An 18,725-nucleotide genomic window follows, 5' to 3' on the forward strand; every position below is an offset into this window, starting at 1 on the left:
ACCTTGATTCCCAGACTCAGCATATATTTAATAGATAAACATCTAATACATATTATTTATGTAAATTCAAATGCTAACTACAACCCTGAATGATAAAGTAATTCATGGAAAACACCCTAGTCCAGGACTTGGCACACCTAAAATACACAGATGAACTTTTTTTTTTTTTTTTACATTTTGAAGACAGAGCAAAGATTAGGTCAAAAGCATCGCCTTCCTAAAATTAACCCATAGATCCTATGCCACATGACTGCCTAGACTAGGCCTAGTATTCGGCCAAGATTAATTGCTCCAATTCCAAACTCAGGACTTTTCTTTTCCTGTTCCCTTTCCCTGACAGCTTAGAACTCCTGGGCTCCATCTCTAAGCAACTGTTTTGTTTTTTTTTGAAGATTTTATTTATTTATTCATGAGAGACACACACACACAGAGAGAGAGGCAGAGACACAGGCAGAAGGAGAAGCAGGCTCCATGCAAGGAGCCCGACATGGGACCCAATCCCGAGACTCCAAGATCACACCTGCAGGATAAAATCTACACTCAGGAACCTCCATAACTTGGTCAGTAAGTATTCAGCTCTTCGGCTGCATGTCTTTTGGTCTCATTTTAATCACCACCCTGAATTCCCCACTAGTCATAGTGATAGCCTACATTTCTAGGCTTCTGCACATTGTCTGACCTGCCAAGAACACTAATTCCTACCCCGTTCAGATTTTACTTTTTCTGATAAGCCTTTCCTGATCTCCTAAAAGTAGGTCATAAGCCCCTCCTGTGAGTTCTCACAGCCCCCAGTACTAATCTCTGCTGTAGCATTTATTTCACTGTTGTTTTGCCTACTAGTATCTGCTCTATCACAAAATTAGGAGCTTCTTGAGAAAAAGGACCTTGTAGAGTTCACTGTTATATCCTCGATACTCAGTTTAGTGCCTGCTAGGTATGCAGTGGATGTTTAATAATCACTGAATCAATATGCCTTTATAGTCTGTATCATACTCTTTAACACTACTTATAAATGCTGTTTAATGTTTTTATTTTCCTGTGTTAGCCTGATCTTTATAACCAGATTTTAAGTTTCTGGAAGATAGAAATATACTAGTACTTAAAAAAAAAAAAGAAATATACTAGTACTTTGAAGTTAGAGGTTACTGACACAGCTAATATTTATTCAGGACTGAATATCAACAATCCAATGGTATAGGTACTATTTTTTCTCTCTCTCAACCTCCACCTGAGGAAATTGAATCATAGAGAATTTAGTAGCTTCCCTAAGATGACATAGCTAATAAGTGGCAGAGCCGGGATTTGAATGCTGACATTGGTATCTGTACTCTTAATCATGATAATAACAGGCTAAGGAAATTTAGAATTACGGATGCTGGGATCCCTGGGTGGCGCAGCGGTTTGGCGCCTGCCTTTGGCCCAGGGCGCGATCCTGGAGACCCGGGATTGAATCCTACATCAGGCTCCCGGTGCATGGAGCCTGCTTCTCCCTCTGCCTGTGTCTCTGCCTCTCTCTCTCTGTGACTATCATAAGTAAAAAAAATTAAAAAAAATTTATAGAATTACGGATGCTAATTTATCCAAAACCATACTGTAGTACTGAGACTGGAACTCAGGTCTTTCTAAAGCCTACACTTTTTAAAAAATATTTTATTTATTTATTCATGAGAGACAGAGAGAGAGAGGCAGAGACACAGGCAGAGGGAGAAGCAGGCTCCATGCAGGGAGCACCCATCTGGGACTCGATCTCAGGACTCCAGGATCACGACCTGGGCTGAAGGCAGGGGCTAAACCACTGAGCCACCCAGGGATCCCCTAAAGCCTACATTCTTAATTATTTGACATACTGCTTCTCTTGCTTTAAATGTCAGCACTAAAGCTCATACTGGGTGTTGATAATTTTATTTTATTTTTTATTTTTTTTTAATTTATTTATGATAGTCACAGAGAGAGAGAGAGAGAGAGAGAGAGAGAGAGAGAGAGGCAGAGACACAGGCAAAGGGAGAAACAGGCTCCATGCACCGGGAGCCCGACGCGGGATTCGATCCCAGGTCTCCAGGATCGTGCCCTGGGCCAAAGGCAGGCGCTAAACCGCTGCGCCACCCAGGGATCCCATGGTGTTGATAATTTTAAAAGCTGCAGCTCCAGTTTACTGAGATTGAAGAATACTACATTCCTTTCCAAAAGCAGCATCACTGTAGTTTACTGGGTTAATTTACCTTAAATATCAACAGCCTAGTCTTATTAGCCAATTAAGTTTATAGTCTCTAGTGTTATCCCTGCAATACCAAATACTGTGTTTTCCTCAGTGTAAAAACCCATGTTTTCTAAGACTGACCTCTAAGTAAAAAGCTACTCTCATTCAGAAATTTACTCTTCCTTTTATTTCTCAAAACCAGTTATGAGATATTCCCAAATTCTCTGCTTTTGTGGCTCCTCAGTTTTTCAGTGTAGAATGTCTTGTTTCTGAAAGTAACCTATTATCCACAAACTCTCTTGGCTGTTTTATTGTTTATCCTTAAAAAATTACTATTCTCTGTAGGCTTATTAGACTCTTCGTCTTTATGTGGTACTCTGCTTTTCCTCTTTATCTCAAACATTTATTAAACACTTTACTGTGTATCAAAATGCAAATAACCTAACTCATTGAAGGCCATACTTTCAAAGAAAATGGCCTTGGGGCTTAGATATTGGAATATGATTTCCTTAACAAGCTTCATAAAGTCATCCTCTGCTCAGTTTAAAATTATACACCCAAATATCTTTCAGCAAAATCTCAGTAGCTACTTCTACAGTGCATTATATGGAGAGAATAGCTGGAGCCAACTCATTCGATTTTTTTTTCCATTGGATCTTATTCCAAAGATTTTTACCAACATTTAGCCCTCTAGCCCTCTTACCAACATTTTTTTTTCCATTGGATCTTATTCCAAAGATTTTTACCAACATTTAGCCTGACAAAAAAAAAAGATTGTTTGTTTTGTTTTTTGTTTTTTTTTAATTCATGAGAGATACAGAAACATAGGTAGAGGGAGTAGTAGGCTACCCGCAGGGAGCTGGATGCAGGACTCAATCCCAGGACTCCAGGGATCATGACCTGAGCCAAAGGCAGATGCTCAACCACTGAACCACCCAGGTGCAAGGTTCTTAAATTTGTTTTATTTATTTATTTATTTATTTATTTATTTATTTATTTATTTATTTATTCATTCATTCATTCATTCATTCATTCATTCATTCATGAAGACACAGGCAGAGGGAGAAGCAGGCTCCATGCAGGGAGCCTGACAAGGGACTTGATCCCAGGTTGCCAGGATCACCGCCCTGGGCTGAAGGTGGCGCTAAACCGCTTAGCCACCCGGCTGCCTGGTTCTTAAGTTTTTTTTTTGTTTTGTTTTTGTTGTTCTTAAGTTTTGTAACAGCTTCCTCATTAGAACTCTTCCACTAACATCCCCTGTTATCAAAATGAACTGCCCATCTTTCTTGGAAAATGCTCTGGAAGTTATTTCCTGAGTTAACAGTATGGCTTTGTCTCTCTGGATCAGTAATTATTTAATATAAAACTGAGTCAAACATCCCTGAAATATTTAGTAAAATATAAGTACTCTATCTCACAACGTTTTCCTCAGGGATATATGCAATCCAAAATGAGTATTTGAATAGTGCTGTATCATATTATTATTGCAGTAATATTTCCAGAATAAATATGGAGTTTGGAGTAACTATAAGCCATATAAAATATGGCCACATTGCTCAAATACATGAAGCAAAGTTCAAAACGAGATCATAAGACTAAAACATCATCAATGATGATAAAAGGCACATCTATGAACTAAATCTTATTTCCTTGAGGAAGGAAGATACTGAACCTACTATAATAGAGAATATGCCTTTGAAGGACTGAGGAACAAGCCTGTCATTCCAGAAAAAATCAAATCACGCAGATAAATGTCTTACAGGCGAGAAAAAAGCAGAAATGACTAAGCTGAAAAAAATCTCCTCTAGCCTGTCTTACATCTTTTACAGGTAGTGCTGTTCCTGATAAGACATATGGCACAAAATATGGTTTCTTTCTATATTAAAGGTGTGTAAATTACAGAAGATAGCAGTTTTCTGAATAGAAAACTTAGATAACAGCAACAGGTAATGAGGTTTGGAATTCTGAGGAAGAAATACCAGCACCCCTACCTGGGTGCAGTAGATAATCTTTTTTTTTTTTTTTTTGAATTATTTATTTATTTATGATAGTCACACAGAGAGGGAGAGAGAGGCAGAGACACAGGCAGAGGGAGAAGCAGGCTCCATGCACCGGGAGCCCGACGTGGGACTCGATCCCGGGTCTCCAGGATCGCGCCCTGGGCCAAAGGTAGGCGCCAAACTGCTGCGCCACCCAGGGATCCCAATAATCTAAAATGGTACAAGTGCTGGCCTGTGTATATAGCCTATCTCTGTTATAATCAGAGGAGAAAGTATTATAATCTGGGAGAAGTAGCCCTTCAGAGTCTGAGGAGCATTTCATCAGACAATAACTGAACACTCACTGCATACAAAAGCAATAGATTAGATGCTTAGGAATCCATCCAAAAGAACCCCTGGCTACTCTGAAATTAAAAGCTGCATTCTCATTTTCTCAAGCTTATATATTTTATGTAATGAAATAAAATGTACATCGTATTTTTCTTGTAGTGGTGTAAGTCCGCAAGAAAAAGTGTGCAAAGAACCCTTCCCCTTCGGCCTTCTGCCTATAGAAATATCCAACTGATTCCCTGAAAATGTTAGCTTTCTTTAGCAAGTGAAATACACCCTATTATTCTCTCCTTGACCCTGTTTTACTGTTTTTCACGACACTTAGGACCACCTGACACTTTACATATTTATCATTTATCTTTCCCAATCAAAATATAAGCTCTCATAAGGGCAGAGATTTCAAGTATTTTGTTCACAGATACATTCTCAGTATCTGGAACTATATCTAGTATGTGGTAAGTTCTCAAAAAATTATAAAATTAATAAAAGTGTTTTAAAAGGCCCCCTGAATGCTGTGTTACAATCATTAAATTGTAAAATTTTGGCATATCTGTGTATATGTATGTGAATACATTTACAGATTCTGTGTGATTACCAGCATAGGCCAAGTCAGGAGTCAGAAGATCAGAAGCTTGTGTGGGCAGACAGGAGTATGGTTGCAAAAACAAAGCAACATGTCTTATTAAATGGACTAAAGGACTCAAACACAGTCAGCAAACTTCTGTAAAAAGTAAACTAAATTTCTGTCCTTTCCATGTCTGAAATCTGACTAGTAAATGCAAATTTACTTCAGATTGGTTGGATTGACATTAGCTTTCTTCCTTGATAAAGCTTCTGAAACCTATTTAGTGAAGTTTTTTTTTCTTCTCCCTAAATTACTGCCTAAAGATACAAGCCCTCAAATCGAAACAGTCTTCCATTTCTATTTTGAGATTTGCTTGAGTCACAAGGTAATCTTGGAGAATCACTCTGCTCTGTCTCTCCACTTACTGAGGCTGCCTGGGAACTCAAACTGTCAGCCAAACAGGAAGAGGACCCTTCTGCCTAACTCCAAAAGGCCTAAGTCATATGAATGTGGTGAGGTTTAATGATGGCTATAGATCACTGCGATGGATTTCCCACAGGGTGGAGGAAAGAAAGCAAACATTTGACTTAACTTCCTCTATATGAATTCAGGGCTGGTAGAAAGACTAGACTATTAAATACAGCAAGCAAATGTCCCAATGTTTGCTAACATGTGTTTTCAACTAAAGAGACCCCTTCTGTATTCCTACTATATATGACACCTCCAAAACCCAAATATAAACAAAGTGACTGATCTGATCCTGGCAAAGGATCAGATTATTATACTTTTATTATTATACTTTTTTTTAAAGTCAGTGTTTATAAAAATGTATAAACCATAAAGGCCCCTTTTTTCCAAAATGAATATAAAGGGTTCCTTCCACCTGGATGCTCTTATTTGAGCCCACTATGAAGTCTTGAGTTCCTCCTGCTTCTGTAGTATGGTCCTAAATTGTTCTGCCTTTGTGACTTTAATTTCAAACCCTCCCCACAATAACGCCTCTTGACAGAGTTACTCTTTCTATACTCACACAAATGGAAACAGAAGAGATGAAAAGCCCCGGGGATGCAGTCAGTGTAGATCTCAAACTGATCCTCTGCTAAGCACAACCTGAACTCTGCCTCTTTCTTCTGTGGGCAGAGTTCCTCTCTTGGCTTAGTGATCTTGCTTGGCATACGAGGCTTAGGACCCAGGGGGCGCCTTTCAGCGGAAAAAACACCTCGCTGCAGCAAGCTAGCTGGGAAGCTCCCAATTCTAAAGAGACGCTGTTTACCAGAAGAGCATAACAAGGGCAGGTCTGACTGCAAGCCTGGGACTGGGAGGCAGAGCCGACGCCAAGGGGAACCCAGTTGGACACTGGTTGGTCAATCACCTGCAAGATGAAGGAGGTGAGGATGCTCTTGGCCTGGGTGCAAATATTCCTCATCAGCAACATGCTCCTAGCAGAAGCCTATGGATCTGGAGGTGAGATTACAATCTTTCCTTCCTGCAGCAACTTAAATGAAGTAGAACGGGTAAAGCTCTCTATTTCCCAAGCATAGCCAGACTTGACAGGAAAATGACAGAAAATGAAGCTTTGTTGCTGGTTTCTCTTGTTCCATGAAGGCTTTTTCTCTCTCCTTCTTTCTCCTTTCCCTGTCTGGAGCTTGCAGCTCCATATTTGTCATTAACGAAAGCAAGTAGCTACTTTCCTTTTCCTTGCCTGTGGCTCATGAGTGGACGGAATTTGGGGTTCATCTCCCCTACTCCCTAAGTCCTGTTCTTTTCAGGGGCTTTGCTTGGTGTGGTTGGCAGCACAGGCCCTCGTACCCCAGGCTCTCCTGCTGAGGGGAGTGGGAATTTGGAATCCCATCCAAGCAGTGGATGAGGCAGGTTCCCTCCGGTTGAGGCTCTCTTTTGCCTGACTGAATCCAGGCTTTTGTAGAATTCTCTTGGGGAGGAGTGTTGCCAGTGCAAGTGTGGCCATATCCGTGAAAGGAATACCCCAGTTTATGCAACATGGAATTACAACACAGGGATGAATTTCAGGTCTGGCCGCCCACCGACCCAAAACTCCCAATATCTCCAAAAAGGGACCTGAACCCAAGTCTCCCCTGCACGCTCCTCCAAAATGGCCATAAATTCCAGAGTAACAACCCTGTGCACTTGTGCAGCGCCTTCCGGCTTACAAAAATAAAAGCTAACATTCTCTGAGCGCTGAGTGAGGGCCGGACACCAAAGAGGGGCTTTGGACGCGCTGTTCCTTCTCTGCGCTTTCTCTTCCTTCTCTTTCCGGCCTCACAACAACCCTTCAAGGCAGCTCGGGTTTTCCACATGAGGTCAGGGAGGTCCAGCCGGGCCCAGGGTCGCCCAGGCGGGGCAGGTCCGACTCCTCTGCCGGCCACTCAGGGTCTGGGGGTTGCGGGGGCTCCTCTTCCTCACAGGTTGCTTCTCGGACAACGGCCACCTGTACCGGGCGGACCAGCCCTCCCCAGCACCGGGCCTGCGCTGCCTCAACTGGCTGGAGGCGCAGAACCGCCTGGCGTCTGCCTCCGCGGCGGGTGAGTGTCGGCCCCGGGCGGCGGGCGGCGGCCGCGGCCTGGGCCCTGGCCCCGTCCCATGGCGCCTTCTCTCCCCTCCCAGACGCCGGCAACCACAGCTTCTGCCGGAACCCGGACCGGGACCCACGCGGGCCCTGGTGCTACGTCAGCAGCGACGCCGGCGCTCCCGAGAAGCGGCCTTGCGAGGACCTGCGCTGTTCAGGTACCGGCCGGGACGCCGAGGAGCCCGGAACCCCCCAGACCCCCCACACCCCGGGCGGCCTGGGAGCGGCCGTTCCACCCGCCGCGCACGTGCGTCCGCGCGTCGCCGGCCGGCCCCGCCCCGCCCCCGCGCCGTCCGATTGGCCAGGGCTGTCTCCAGGCCGCAGGGCGCGAAGCCCATTGGCCGCCGCCGCTTCTCCGAGTGAGCTCATCCTCCGCGAGCGCCTTGTAAACAACCGTGGGAGGCGAGGCCCTGCCCCTTGGCCGCGCGCTCCCGGCCTGGTGCGCAGCCGCCGGCGGCTCACGGGACCTGACGCCCGGCCCCACGCCCTTAGCGACTCCCTCAACGCTGAGCGGCCGTCTGTGGAGCGGCTCTCCCTTGTGTTAGGCACTCTGCATACGGCGCCCCTGGAGAGAGACCGAGTGGGGGTCTGAGCCGCAGAGAAGTTCAGCGACATTTTGAAAGCGATGGCAGGGTCCAGACTTAAATCTAGGTTTCTTAGACTCCAGAGCGATGGCTAGTTGCTCTCGAGGCGGCGAGGCCGTTCTCTAAAATTAGATTAAATCGAATGTGTAGCGCATGTAACATAGGGACTGGCAAATAGTGTGGATTCATGAATTGTTTCCAAGCGCGGAGGGGGACCCCTTGGAGAAGAGGGCAACTGAGCGGACCTTGGGAGATGGCAAGGGTTTGAGCAGATGACGTGGGAGGCAGGAGGGGCTCGTTCTCCTGTCCTTCCTCCACCTTTGCCGTGTTCCAACTGTGGCGTGGCCCCCTCAGACCTGGCCTTGTCCCTGGGGTGTGTGGGGATTCTAAGGTGAACCCATTCCCCCTTCTCTCCTCCTCCAACACTCCAGGCCAGTTCCAGCTGCGGAACTCACTCAGGCTACTCTAATGAGACATATTTTACACTTCACCTCCAGAGACCACTTCCCTGTCCCCCCCAACCTCCACAGCAGAAACTGAGGCGGCGTCTGAAGTGCCAAGTGGAGATGAGGTGCAGCTGTTCCCTCCTGCCAATGCCCTGCCCGCCCGGAGTGAGGCAGCAGCCGTGCAGCCAGTGATTGGGATCAGCCAGCGGGTTCGGGTCAACTCCAAAGAGAAAAAAGACCTGGGAACCCTGGGTATGATTGCCCCACCCCATCCTTGTGCGAACCATCAATAAATGTTTTCCCATTGTCTGGGGTGAGGCTAATGGGATCTTGTGTCCTGTCCTTGGTAGGCTATGTGCTGGGCATTACCATGATGGTGATCATCATTGCCATCGGAGCTGGCATCGTCTTGGGCTATACCTACAAGAGGTAAGTAGCTTCTTTCTGGGTTGAAAGGAGGGGAGGAAGGTACATAAAGTTGAATAAAGTTGAATCAGACTTCTTTGTGGCATACATACCCAAAAAAGGAAGTCAAGTGTTGAAAGAGGAAAACTAGCTTAAGATGTACAGACTTGGTTCTAGTGACCAAGTGACCTTTATCAGGTGACCTTGGACAAACTCTTTCCTTTGGTGCCTTTACTCCTCACCCAAAAGCCTTGTGAGGTAGGAGTTCTTGTTTCCCACTTTACAGATGAGGAAGTTTCATCAGAGAGGTGAAGTGACTTGCCCAAGGTCACAGTACCTGGGAGTGCCTAGGTTCAAAGCCAGCTCTTTTGATATCTTTTTTTTTTAAAGATTTTATTTATTTATTCATGAGAGACATACAGAGTCAGAGACCTAGGCAGAGGGAGAAGCAGGCTCCATGCAGGGAGCCTGCTTGGGACTCGATCCTGGGACTCCGGGATCACGCACTGGGCTGAAGGCAGACGCTTAACTGCTGAGCCACACAGGAGTCCCTGTTTTGATATCAAATTCTCTGCTGTCTAATACAACATGCCTGGTATGGAAGTGTGTGGCACTGTAGGAATCAGGCTGGACACTCATTGCAGGGTTCCAGAGATTGAATTCTTTCTGTGAGTTATAAAATTCTACTAGAAGGGTGCCTGGATGGTTCAGCCGGTTAAGTGTCCAACTTGATTTCAGCTCAGGTCATGATCTCAGGGTTGTGAGATTGAGCCCCACATCAGGATCTGTGCTGGGCATGGAGCCTGCTTAAGATTCTCTCCCTCTCTCTGCCACCCCTCCCTTCCCCCTGTAAAAAAATACATAATAAAATCCTACTAGAAAAGGTTCCTAGCCACTCCTTTTGCAGTTGGGGCTTTAATTCCCTGGGCTATAAGCAGTGGGATCTCCTTTAGAATAGGAGGGAAAAATGAGTTGGAGGACATAGAACCTGTTTGCTACTCATCACCACTATGAGGAAGCCAAAGAGGCTCCTGAGAAACTCAGAGATTTGACCTGTGACTGGGACAATAGGAGGAGGAGTGCTCACTTTGAGAGGCCCCCTGAAGTATCATGTGGAAAAGGCTCTCAAAGTCCATGATGGGTACCTGATAATAAGCCCCAAATTGCATTCATTTTTACAGCATTGGCTGGTTCTGGAAAAATTATTTTCCATTCTGGGCAGTATCAGGGGACTTGACTTCTAGCCCTGAGTGCTTGTGATATTTCTCTTCTATGATCTGAGAAGGCTTTCTGAAAGGGATGTGATATGGTGGCCTGCATTTCCCAGTGGTAAGGGCTGTGTCTGAGCTCACAGCCCTGGTGGGTCACCCAGCATTAAATAAACCTAGGGTATCCTTAGAGACAGTGTAGTCAGCCTCATTTTACAGATGAAAAGTGTTGGCTAAGAATAACAACAATAACTGCAAAAGGGAACATTTACCATATGCAAGACCCTGCTTCCAGCAATTTACATGCTTTAATTCAGTTCTCACAATCACCCTTATGAAGTAAAGGCTGTTATTAGCCCTAGTTTATTTACTTATAAAGATTTTATTTTATTTTATTTTATTTATTTATTTACTTATAAAGATTTTACTTACTTATTTGAGAGATAGAGAACATCCCCTCCCTGCCCCCTGTGAGGGGGGATGCGGCAGAGGGAGAGCAAGAGGGAGAAGCACTTCCTGCTGAGCAGGGAGCCCAATGTGGGGCCCAATCCTGGATCTTGAGATCACTACCTGAGCCAGACTGAGCCACCCAGGCCCCCTATCCTTAGTTTATACAATAGGAAACTGAGAAAAGAGAAGATATATACTTTGCTTGAGGTCATACACCTAGCATTTGGTAGAGCCACATCTTACTCTTGCCATGAACTAGCTATCTGTGTGATTTTGGGCAAGTTGTTCCTATTTCCTACTGCAGAGCTTAGCTCAGTGTGTAGCACACAGTAAGTGGTCAGTAAATGACAGCTATTTTTTCTTTTCTGTAAAATGTGAGTCCTGTACTAGCACTCTCTGAGCCCTTGTTCCTTCTCTGATTTTCTATGATTCAGGAAGCAGAGGTTCAGAGAGAGCCAAGTATTGACCTAAGAGGGTCTGCTGACTTCCATTCTGTGAGGCTATTGCCCCAGTGGGATGGTTAACCTGGCAGGTCCAGGGACACTTGCTTGTTCATTTCAGTGAATTAGAGGAAATGATATGGTAACCCTGGCCTACAATCCACAATCAGACCCAAACCTCTTGGCTGAGTTGAGACCTTGAAATATTTCCTCCTTCCTCAGCCACTGAATAGCAGTTGACTCCTCTCCGATCTTGTGACAGTTTCCACACCTTCAGGTGCTTAAACTGACTAAACATTCTTAATTCTGAGCTTAGTTCTTGTGCCCAATAAGGAATCCAGGCCTTTTTTATTCTAAATTTGCTTCTCTGGGCTGTCGTAGGACTGCCCTGAGGCCTAGAATTTACGGTCCTGTAAACTTAGGGCAAGGCACCAAGTCACGAGACTCCCCGTCACTAACCACCAGACCACCCCTTTCCTCAGCAAAAGTGCTCTGAGAACAGACTATAACAGGAAACCGCATGTGGGCTAGAGGCAAGCTCTCAGTTCTCATCTCTCTCTGTCAGAGAACAGTGTCCTGGAAAGAGATGTTGAATGTAGGTTCTGCTATTCCTCTGCATTTTGTTTTCTTGATTGTTGAATGGGGATATGTCCTCTCCCCCACTCCGTACATCCATACTCAACCACCCAAGATTATCATAAGCATTAGATATAAGCAGTAGAACACCAATTAGGTTAGATAATCATAGTAGCAGTGAAAATTAATTGCATGCTTTTTAAATAAATACAGCCCTACTGAATGCTCTTTCCTGATGATTTGGCCCAAGCCTCATGACCACACTTGACAAGATTCATTTTTTACACCATTTTACAGTGAGATGCTGAGATCTAAAAGAGTTAAGTGCCGTGTCCAAGCTACACAGCCAGTAAGATGTGTCTAAGGATTACCAATATCTCCCAAAAGCCCAGCGAGGCTCAGCAGCTCATGAAAATTTGCTTGAATTGCAAAGGACAGTAGGAAAAATGGAAACTTTCAAAATAAAACAGCTGAGTCTAGAAATCAAAAGAACCAGGAATGTAGTTCTGCAACTGCTGCCCGTTCTAGGTGTGACACCAGACAAGTATTTTACCTTCCCTCCTTTCCTCATCTGTAAAAAGGGTAAAGTCAGATTAGAAGTAATGATCCTCTTAGTTCTAGTATTTCCTTAAAAAAAAGGCAGTATTAACTGCTGGTGGCAGTAGACGGTACTGGGTTCAGATCCCAGCTTTGCTATTTGTTTAAATAAATTAGGTTTAACCTGTCTGCATCTGCCTTCCCATCTCTAAAACAGAGATCCTAATAGATACCATGTAGGTTTGTTGTGAGAATGAAATTAGCGTAGTTGGGTTTAGGGTTTGTGTTCATAGCCTTAGTTGCCTTGAGGACCTTTTCGTGAGCAGGAGTATGGCACAGCACTACTTCCAACTGGGAAAATAGTGAAAGAATAATTGGAAGAAATCTGTGTTGCCTGAAGGAAGTCTGGAGTGTTTTCAGCACCTCAAAGAGGATGTCAGAGGCAGGCAGCAGCCATTCACACCTGCTGTCTCTGGCCAGCCCAGATCCCCATCATGGCTCTGGAGCAGTCATGGATAGAATTACTGCAACACTTGAACTCTGCAAAGGACCATGAGGCTAATGGAATTGGGCTTTTCCCTGCCTGGAAAGGGCAAGCAGGAACCAGGCTTCCTCTCAGGGGAGTAAGGGCCGCAGGTGGGTGTGGGTGAGGGCTCAGCTTGTCGGGTCTTTGTCATGGTTGTCTAGGCTACGAGGTTCAGCTAGCCAGTTTGAAGCTCCCTGTCTCTGCCCAAAGTGCAGTGCCTGTGCTATTCAGAGGGAGCGTTTATTTTCTGATAAAAAGGCAAGGGAAAAACTGTAAGTCAACACTACTCCACCCCCTTAGGAGAGGAGCTGAGTCAGTGAATAAGCCTTTTGTTCTTTTTTGGCTGCCAGACAACAGCCTGGCCACCCCCTACCCCCAAAGGCAGTAAGAAGGGGCTGAGCTGCTTAATGGTCAATGCAGCAGGCCTGGTGGCCTCTCTCAGATCTTAAAAGGAATTGGGGACAGCCTCTGCATCTCCAGCACTCCTAGGCACCATTAACAGGAGGCCCATGGGGTTGGGTGTGTTTTGAAGCTTCTAAATGGATGAGACCATAATCCAGATGAATCCCAGCACCTCTTTCCTTTACCCTTGGCTATTCTTCCAGTCCTATTTTTTTTTTCTTTAAAGACTTTATTTATGAGAGAGAGAGAGAGAGAGAGAGAGAGAGAGAGAGGTGGAGACACAGGTAGAGGGAGAAACAGGCTCCATGCAGGGAGCTCGACGCGGGACTCGATCCCAGGACCCCAGGATCACGCCCTGGGCTGAAGGCAGGCCCTAAACCGCTGAGCCACCCAGGGATCCCTCTCCCAGTCCTATTCTGCTCCATTAATATGAATTGATTTCTTTCCCCTAAAGACTTATGATGCAGCCTGACAATTATCAATAGCTGGCCACAGCCAGATGCTTGGTAAAGAAGGTAGCTGATGAAAGCAGGACAACTCCCAATGCCTCAGTTTCTTCATCTATAAGATGTGGATTATACTATCTTACAAAATTGGTGGTGAAGTGGCACATATATAAAGTGTGTTATATCCAGTAGGTGCATAGGTAGCTCTTTTCATCCTAGATAATGGGAAGGTCATTTCCTGGCACCTTAGTGGGTACTCAGGATGTAAGAGTTCTCACTTTCCCTCCTCAGCCCCTTAGATTTTGAAATTCAGGCCTTGGCAAAGGACACTTGCATATTCCACCTCTTTCATTAACTGCCTTTTGGCCTTCTGCTGCCTTGGGGATCCCTTAGTAAAATTAAATCCAGATTGTCAAAGTTTTTCCCTACATGAGCAACCTTGAAGGATCTGGCTTTTTGTTTTATTATGGAAGGAAGTGTTTCCTTCTGTGGTGGCAGCTGAAACTGATGAGCAGTGCCCACGGGCAAAATAAATCTTAGGCTGAGTGGGGATACACTTGGTCCAGACAACCATCTTCCCATGTCCCTCCATTTCCTCTTGGGATGCTCTGGGAGTTCTGCTGTAGGAGGTGGTGGTGTCCAGTACAGGGGCTAATGATAAGGATGGGGCAAGTGCCTCAGGCTTGCACATGCAAAAACTCAGTCACCCAGGGTGACTCAAGGAGATGAGCTCACAACTTTGCCTTTTGTGACCTTACAATGAAAAACAAGGAATCAGAGTACATCTCATGTGAGGAATTTTACAGTATGTCAGGGGCCCTGGAGGTTATCAAGCCCAAGTCCTTGTTTTACAAATGATAAAATTAAGGTCCAGAGAGGAGTTGCTGGAGGTCACATAAACAATAATTGCCTTGGTTGGTCAGTAGGAGTTTCCTTGGGAAACCAGATTAAGATAACATTGCTTGGTGAGTCAAGTCATATTCAGGGCAAAATCATAATAACCTCCTCTATGAGTTTTACAGCAGTTCCACTGTTTTCAACATGCATTCACATTCATTATCCTATTTTGAGGCAGATATTATCCCCATTTCACAGATGAGGAAACCAAGGCTCAGCAAGGCTAAATGTTTTGCCAGGTGTCACACAGCCAAGGCTAAGCTGGTACTAAAATGCAAGAGAACTGGTTGATTTAAAGACAGTTCTGAGGCACCTCTGCAGACTTCAGCCCCTCCAGGCCCTGCTTTTTTCTCAATATCCTTCAGTCTCTAGAAACTTCTCATTGTACCTCATATGATGGATGTGTAATCTACCTGATCTCAGCTATCTCCTTGCTGTCTGAAGTAGGCCTGTGTTATTTCACCAAGTTATTGATCATATATGCCTGTTTCAAGGCCTCTTTGACACAGGCTCCTTCTAGGAGGATTTCCTCTGACAATTGAGCCCATGTGTTTAGTTGTGATTTCAGAGTAAGCTGATCTGGGTCCTCCTGGGTGTTGGTTCTGCTGTGCAGTGTGCTAGGCATTCACCAAGCCCTTTGGCCTGCAATGGGCATGGTCCAGGCCAGTGGGAAGGACCCTACATGTGCACCAGAAGACTAGGTTTGAGTCCCTATGCCACCATTTCATTGGGGTGACCCTGGTCAGGTCAACTTCTCTGATTATTATCTGGAGTCCAACAAACTTGGATTTGAACCCATTATGTTAATGGAGAGTTCCTTCACCTCACTAGGCTATTTCTTCATCTGTAAAATGAATGATAAGACCTAATTCCTAGGATTCAGCCAAGAATGAGGTAAGATAATGTACACAAAGTCCTTAGCATGGAGTGAATACTCCATTTGAGTAAAATGGGGCAACACCATGGCCTGCTTGAGTCACTGAGCACCATGAGAATTCAAAGGTGTGAACATGGTCACTGAGCACCATGAGAATTCAAAGGTGTGTGTGAACATGGAGGGATCTGATGGTCACTGTCTCATTGTTTCCCATTGACCTGAGCAGCCCCCAGCCCCTTTTGCCCCCTGCATGGGCTGGGGACAATCCTTATTTCCAGCCAGGGCTCATACCTTCCAAGGACTGTATTATAAGACAACTGCCTTAGGTCAGCTTTCTGCACGACTATATGGGATAGGACTGAGATGGTTCTCTGGGTCTCCTGAAGCCCTTGGCTGAAAGAACGAAACCATATCTTGCTTTAAGAGTCTCTCCTCTACGCTATCTTCATTGAGCCTGTCTGCAGCCGTGTTGAGGTTCATGCTACTACACCAATTTTACAGATGAGGAAGCAGAGAGTAGAAGTACAGGAGCTTCTTGTTAAGATAATCTGGCAGAATGGAAATCTTGTGTATCAGCCACCGATTCACTGTGACCATGGTTAGCCCTTACCCCTGCCTGGGTACAGCAAAGCTATTATTTATTTATTTATTTATTTATTTTATTTTATTTATTAAAGATTTTATTTATTTATGAGAGACACAGAGAGAGGCAGGCTCCCTGCAGGGAGCCCAACATGGAACTCGATCCCGGGTCTCCAGGATCACGCCCTGGGCTGAAGGCCAGTGCCAAACCTCTGAGCCACCCAGGGATCCCCCAGCAAAGCTATTTAATGAGCAAAGCCACGCAGGTGGCATTCACAGCCTGAATGCTTCCTTCTTTTCCTGCCAGGGGGAAGGACCTGAAAGAGCAGCATGACCAGCAAGTGTGTGAGAGGGAGATGCAACGAATTACCCTGCCCTTGTCTGCTTTCACCAACCCTACCTGTGAGATCATGGATGAGAAGACTATTGTGGTCCACACCAACCAGACTCCAGTGGACCTTCAGGAGGGCAGCGCTCCCCTCATGGGCCAGGCAGGCACGCCTGGGGCCTGAGCTGCCACTAATGGGCAGTAGCCCATGCAGACACTGGTGCAGGACAGCCTACCCTCCTACAGCTGGGAGGATCTATAGTTTTTGTTGTGGTTAAAACCCTCCCTTGACTTTTTTTCTTTTTTTGGTGAATTCTAAAACAGAAGCAGAGGTTGTGCTAAGGGTAAGGCTGGGTAGGATCCTACCAGTGCTCCTCCTCATCCTTGGAGCAGGATTTTGCCTGTGGATGGAGTTAGCGGTGGCCTCCACAGCAGTGCTGCTGACCAGGGCTTCCAAACATTGCTTATGCCCCAGAACTGACTCAGGGACAGACAGGGAGCTCCCCAAGGCTCCTCTATGCTTTATTATCTAAGATGGCCTCAGTCTCCACCCTTCTGTCTGTTCTCTGTGGGCTTGAGTGGCGCATACTGTTATCCATAGTTCAGGTCAAGTAGGTCAAGAGTCAGGATTTAAAAATTATATTTAGTTTTTAAAATAGTTGGGATGGAACTCCCTACTGACCTCTGAGAACCAGAAATGAGTTTGTACAGAAGTTAAAACTGTGGGTTGAAAATGGGATCTAGGCTGGGGGCTCCTGGGGGTGCTCCAGCTTGCTGGCAGTGATGTGCCTTGATAACCATGGGCTGGGCCTGGGCCCAGGCCCTCTTCCTGTTTCAAAAGGAAAGGAAGAATTGCACTGAACATTCCACTTGGGAAGAGGGTAGAGAAGGATTCATGGCTGCTTTAGGCCACAGGACCTGAGGGGACCTGGGGTACCCTAGACAGTTTCTGTTCAGGGTGGACAATGACCTCTTTTCATTTTGCAGGGGTAATACAAGAGCCAATTAACCTATGGGAATTACACTGTGGGTCCTTGTGAGCTGCTTCTGAGGGGGTAACCCAGAAACTAAGCTCAGAGGCAAGGTAGTAAAGTCCGTCAGGACTTGCCCCGGCAGTGGCTTGAGTTTGCAGGTGGATCTGTAGCCTCCAGGCTAGTGCATTCCTGGGGATAGTAGGGCTAGGGTCACAACCCCTAACTTGTAAAACAATCAGAACCATTGGGAGGGACCTTAGGGTTCCTCAAGCCTTTTGGACACAGGACCCTCTGGGAGCCCATAGGGGTAAAGTGATGCCTAAGGTCATAGAGCAAGCTACTGGCATGGCCAAGAGGAGAATAACATTTCTCCACAGCACTGTGCTGCACTGAGCCAGTGGCTCAGCAGGGCCTCCAAGCCCTGATGTCACACTTGGAGGCCTTAGCAGTGCTCCCTATCCAGAGCTTCCTTCCCAAAGCCTTTCCACTGCCCCACGTCGGGGGGAGGGGTCAGTAGGGCCCATTCTCTTCAGCAGACTATTCCTGGGAGTGGTTTGCTGAGGGGACCTAGGGTTCAAGGGTCCCTTGGTGTTAGTTGATACCGAAGAAAAGAACAGTACATTACTGGTTTCTACTTTTCTATAAAAGCATTTCTCTGTGTACATGTTTTATATACCTCATTCTGATACCTGCATATAAAGTGCAGGAAATTGCTCTGCATTTGACTTGTATAAATTTTAAAAAACCACAAAAAAACAAAAATTGTATTGTCAAGTTTTTAAGGGGTGCCAGGACACTCCCATAAGTTGCTTAGCTTTGGTTACCTTGTCCACACCTGTGTGGCAAGCACTGGGTTTCCTTCATTAACCCTGGCCCTGTAACTGATGTGGGTAACTGCTGTGTTCTGGCATCACTAGGAATCATTCAGGTGGAAGTTGTAGGAAAGATGGGAATGCTGGCTTCCCCGTAAGTGATTCAGTCACTGCAAATCTTCTCCCCCCTCAGCATTCTTCTGGAGGTGGAAGTAGTTAAAATGAACATCCAGGGAGCCCTCTGCAGGGGCTGGAGATAGAAGTGATGGGTGGTGGTGCTATAGCAGCCAAAGGGAAGGATAGGTGTGCAGAGGGGATTGGGTCCTTGGGCTGCAGGAAGCAGCTCTAGGTAGAGGAAGGCCCCTGTGGGGTGACTCCTAGGACTGGAGAAGAAGCTACCAATAGGAAATTGTTGGACTTTCAGCGTGAGATTTCAGCAGCTTCTCTGCTTCTAGGACACCCAGGGTGACCTCTGCCCATGCCCAGGCATTGCTGTATAGTTCTAGAAACAAGGGGCACCATATATTATCAGTTTTGCCAGGAACCAGATTCTGTCCTT

General features: G+C 45.8%; 1 protein-coding gene and 1 long non-coding RNA gene across 5 annotated transcripts in view; one reads left to right on the top strand and one right to left on the bottom strand.

Moving 5' to 3' along the window:
* Nucleotides 1-6,243, bottom strand: part of LOC129507564 (uncharacterized) — a 33,904-nt gene extending 27,661 nt beyond the window's left edge. For both annotated transcript variants that reach the window (XR_008664033.1, XR_008664034.1), the window contains exon 1: nt 6,123-6,243. This is a non-coding gene — a long non-coding RNA (uncharacterized LOC129507564). The remainder of the gene's footprint in view (nt 1-6,122) is intronic.
* PIK3IP1 (phosphoinositide-3-kinase interacting protein 1) lies at nt 4,328-18,438 on the top strand. 3 transcript variants are annotated; one of them, XM_055322056.1, is made up of 6 exons: nt 4,328-6,556; nt 7,516-7,632; nt 7,715-7,834; nt 8,794-8,958; nt 9,057-9,135; nt 16,360-18,438. In XM_055322056.1, the coding sequence occupies exons 1-6, from the start codon at nt 6,472-6,474 to the stop codon at nt 16,562-16,564; spliced, it is 771 nt and encodes a 256-aa protein (XP_055178031.1). In that variant the 5' UTR covers nt 4,328-6,471; the 3' UTR covers nt 16,565-18,438. The 3 variants fall into 3 exon arrangements, with proteins under 3 accessions (XP_055178031.1, XP_055178029.1, XP_055178030.1); XM_055322054.1 differs by having other exon boundaries at nt 4,329-6,556; nt 8,758-8,958; XM_055322055.1 differs by having other exon boundaries at nt 4,331-6,556; nt 8,791-8,958; nt 16,360-18,138.
* Nucleotides 18,439-18,725: the final 287 nt, after the last annotated feature.

This window comes from Nyctereutes procyonoides, unplaced genomic scaffold, assembly GCF_905146905.1.
Source record: "Nyctereutes procyonoides isolate TBG_1078 unplaced genomic scaffold, NYPRO_anot_genome, whole genome shotgun sequence".
Taxonomy (NCBI): Eukaryota; Metazoa; Chordata; class Mammalia; order Carnivora; family Canidae; genus Nyctereutes; species Nyctereutes procyonoides.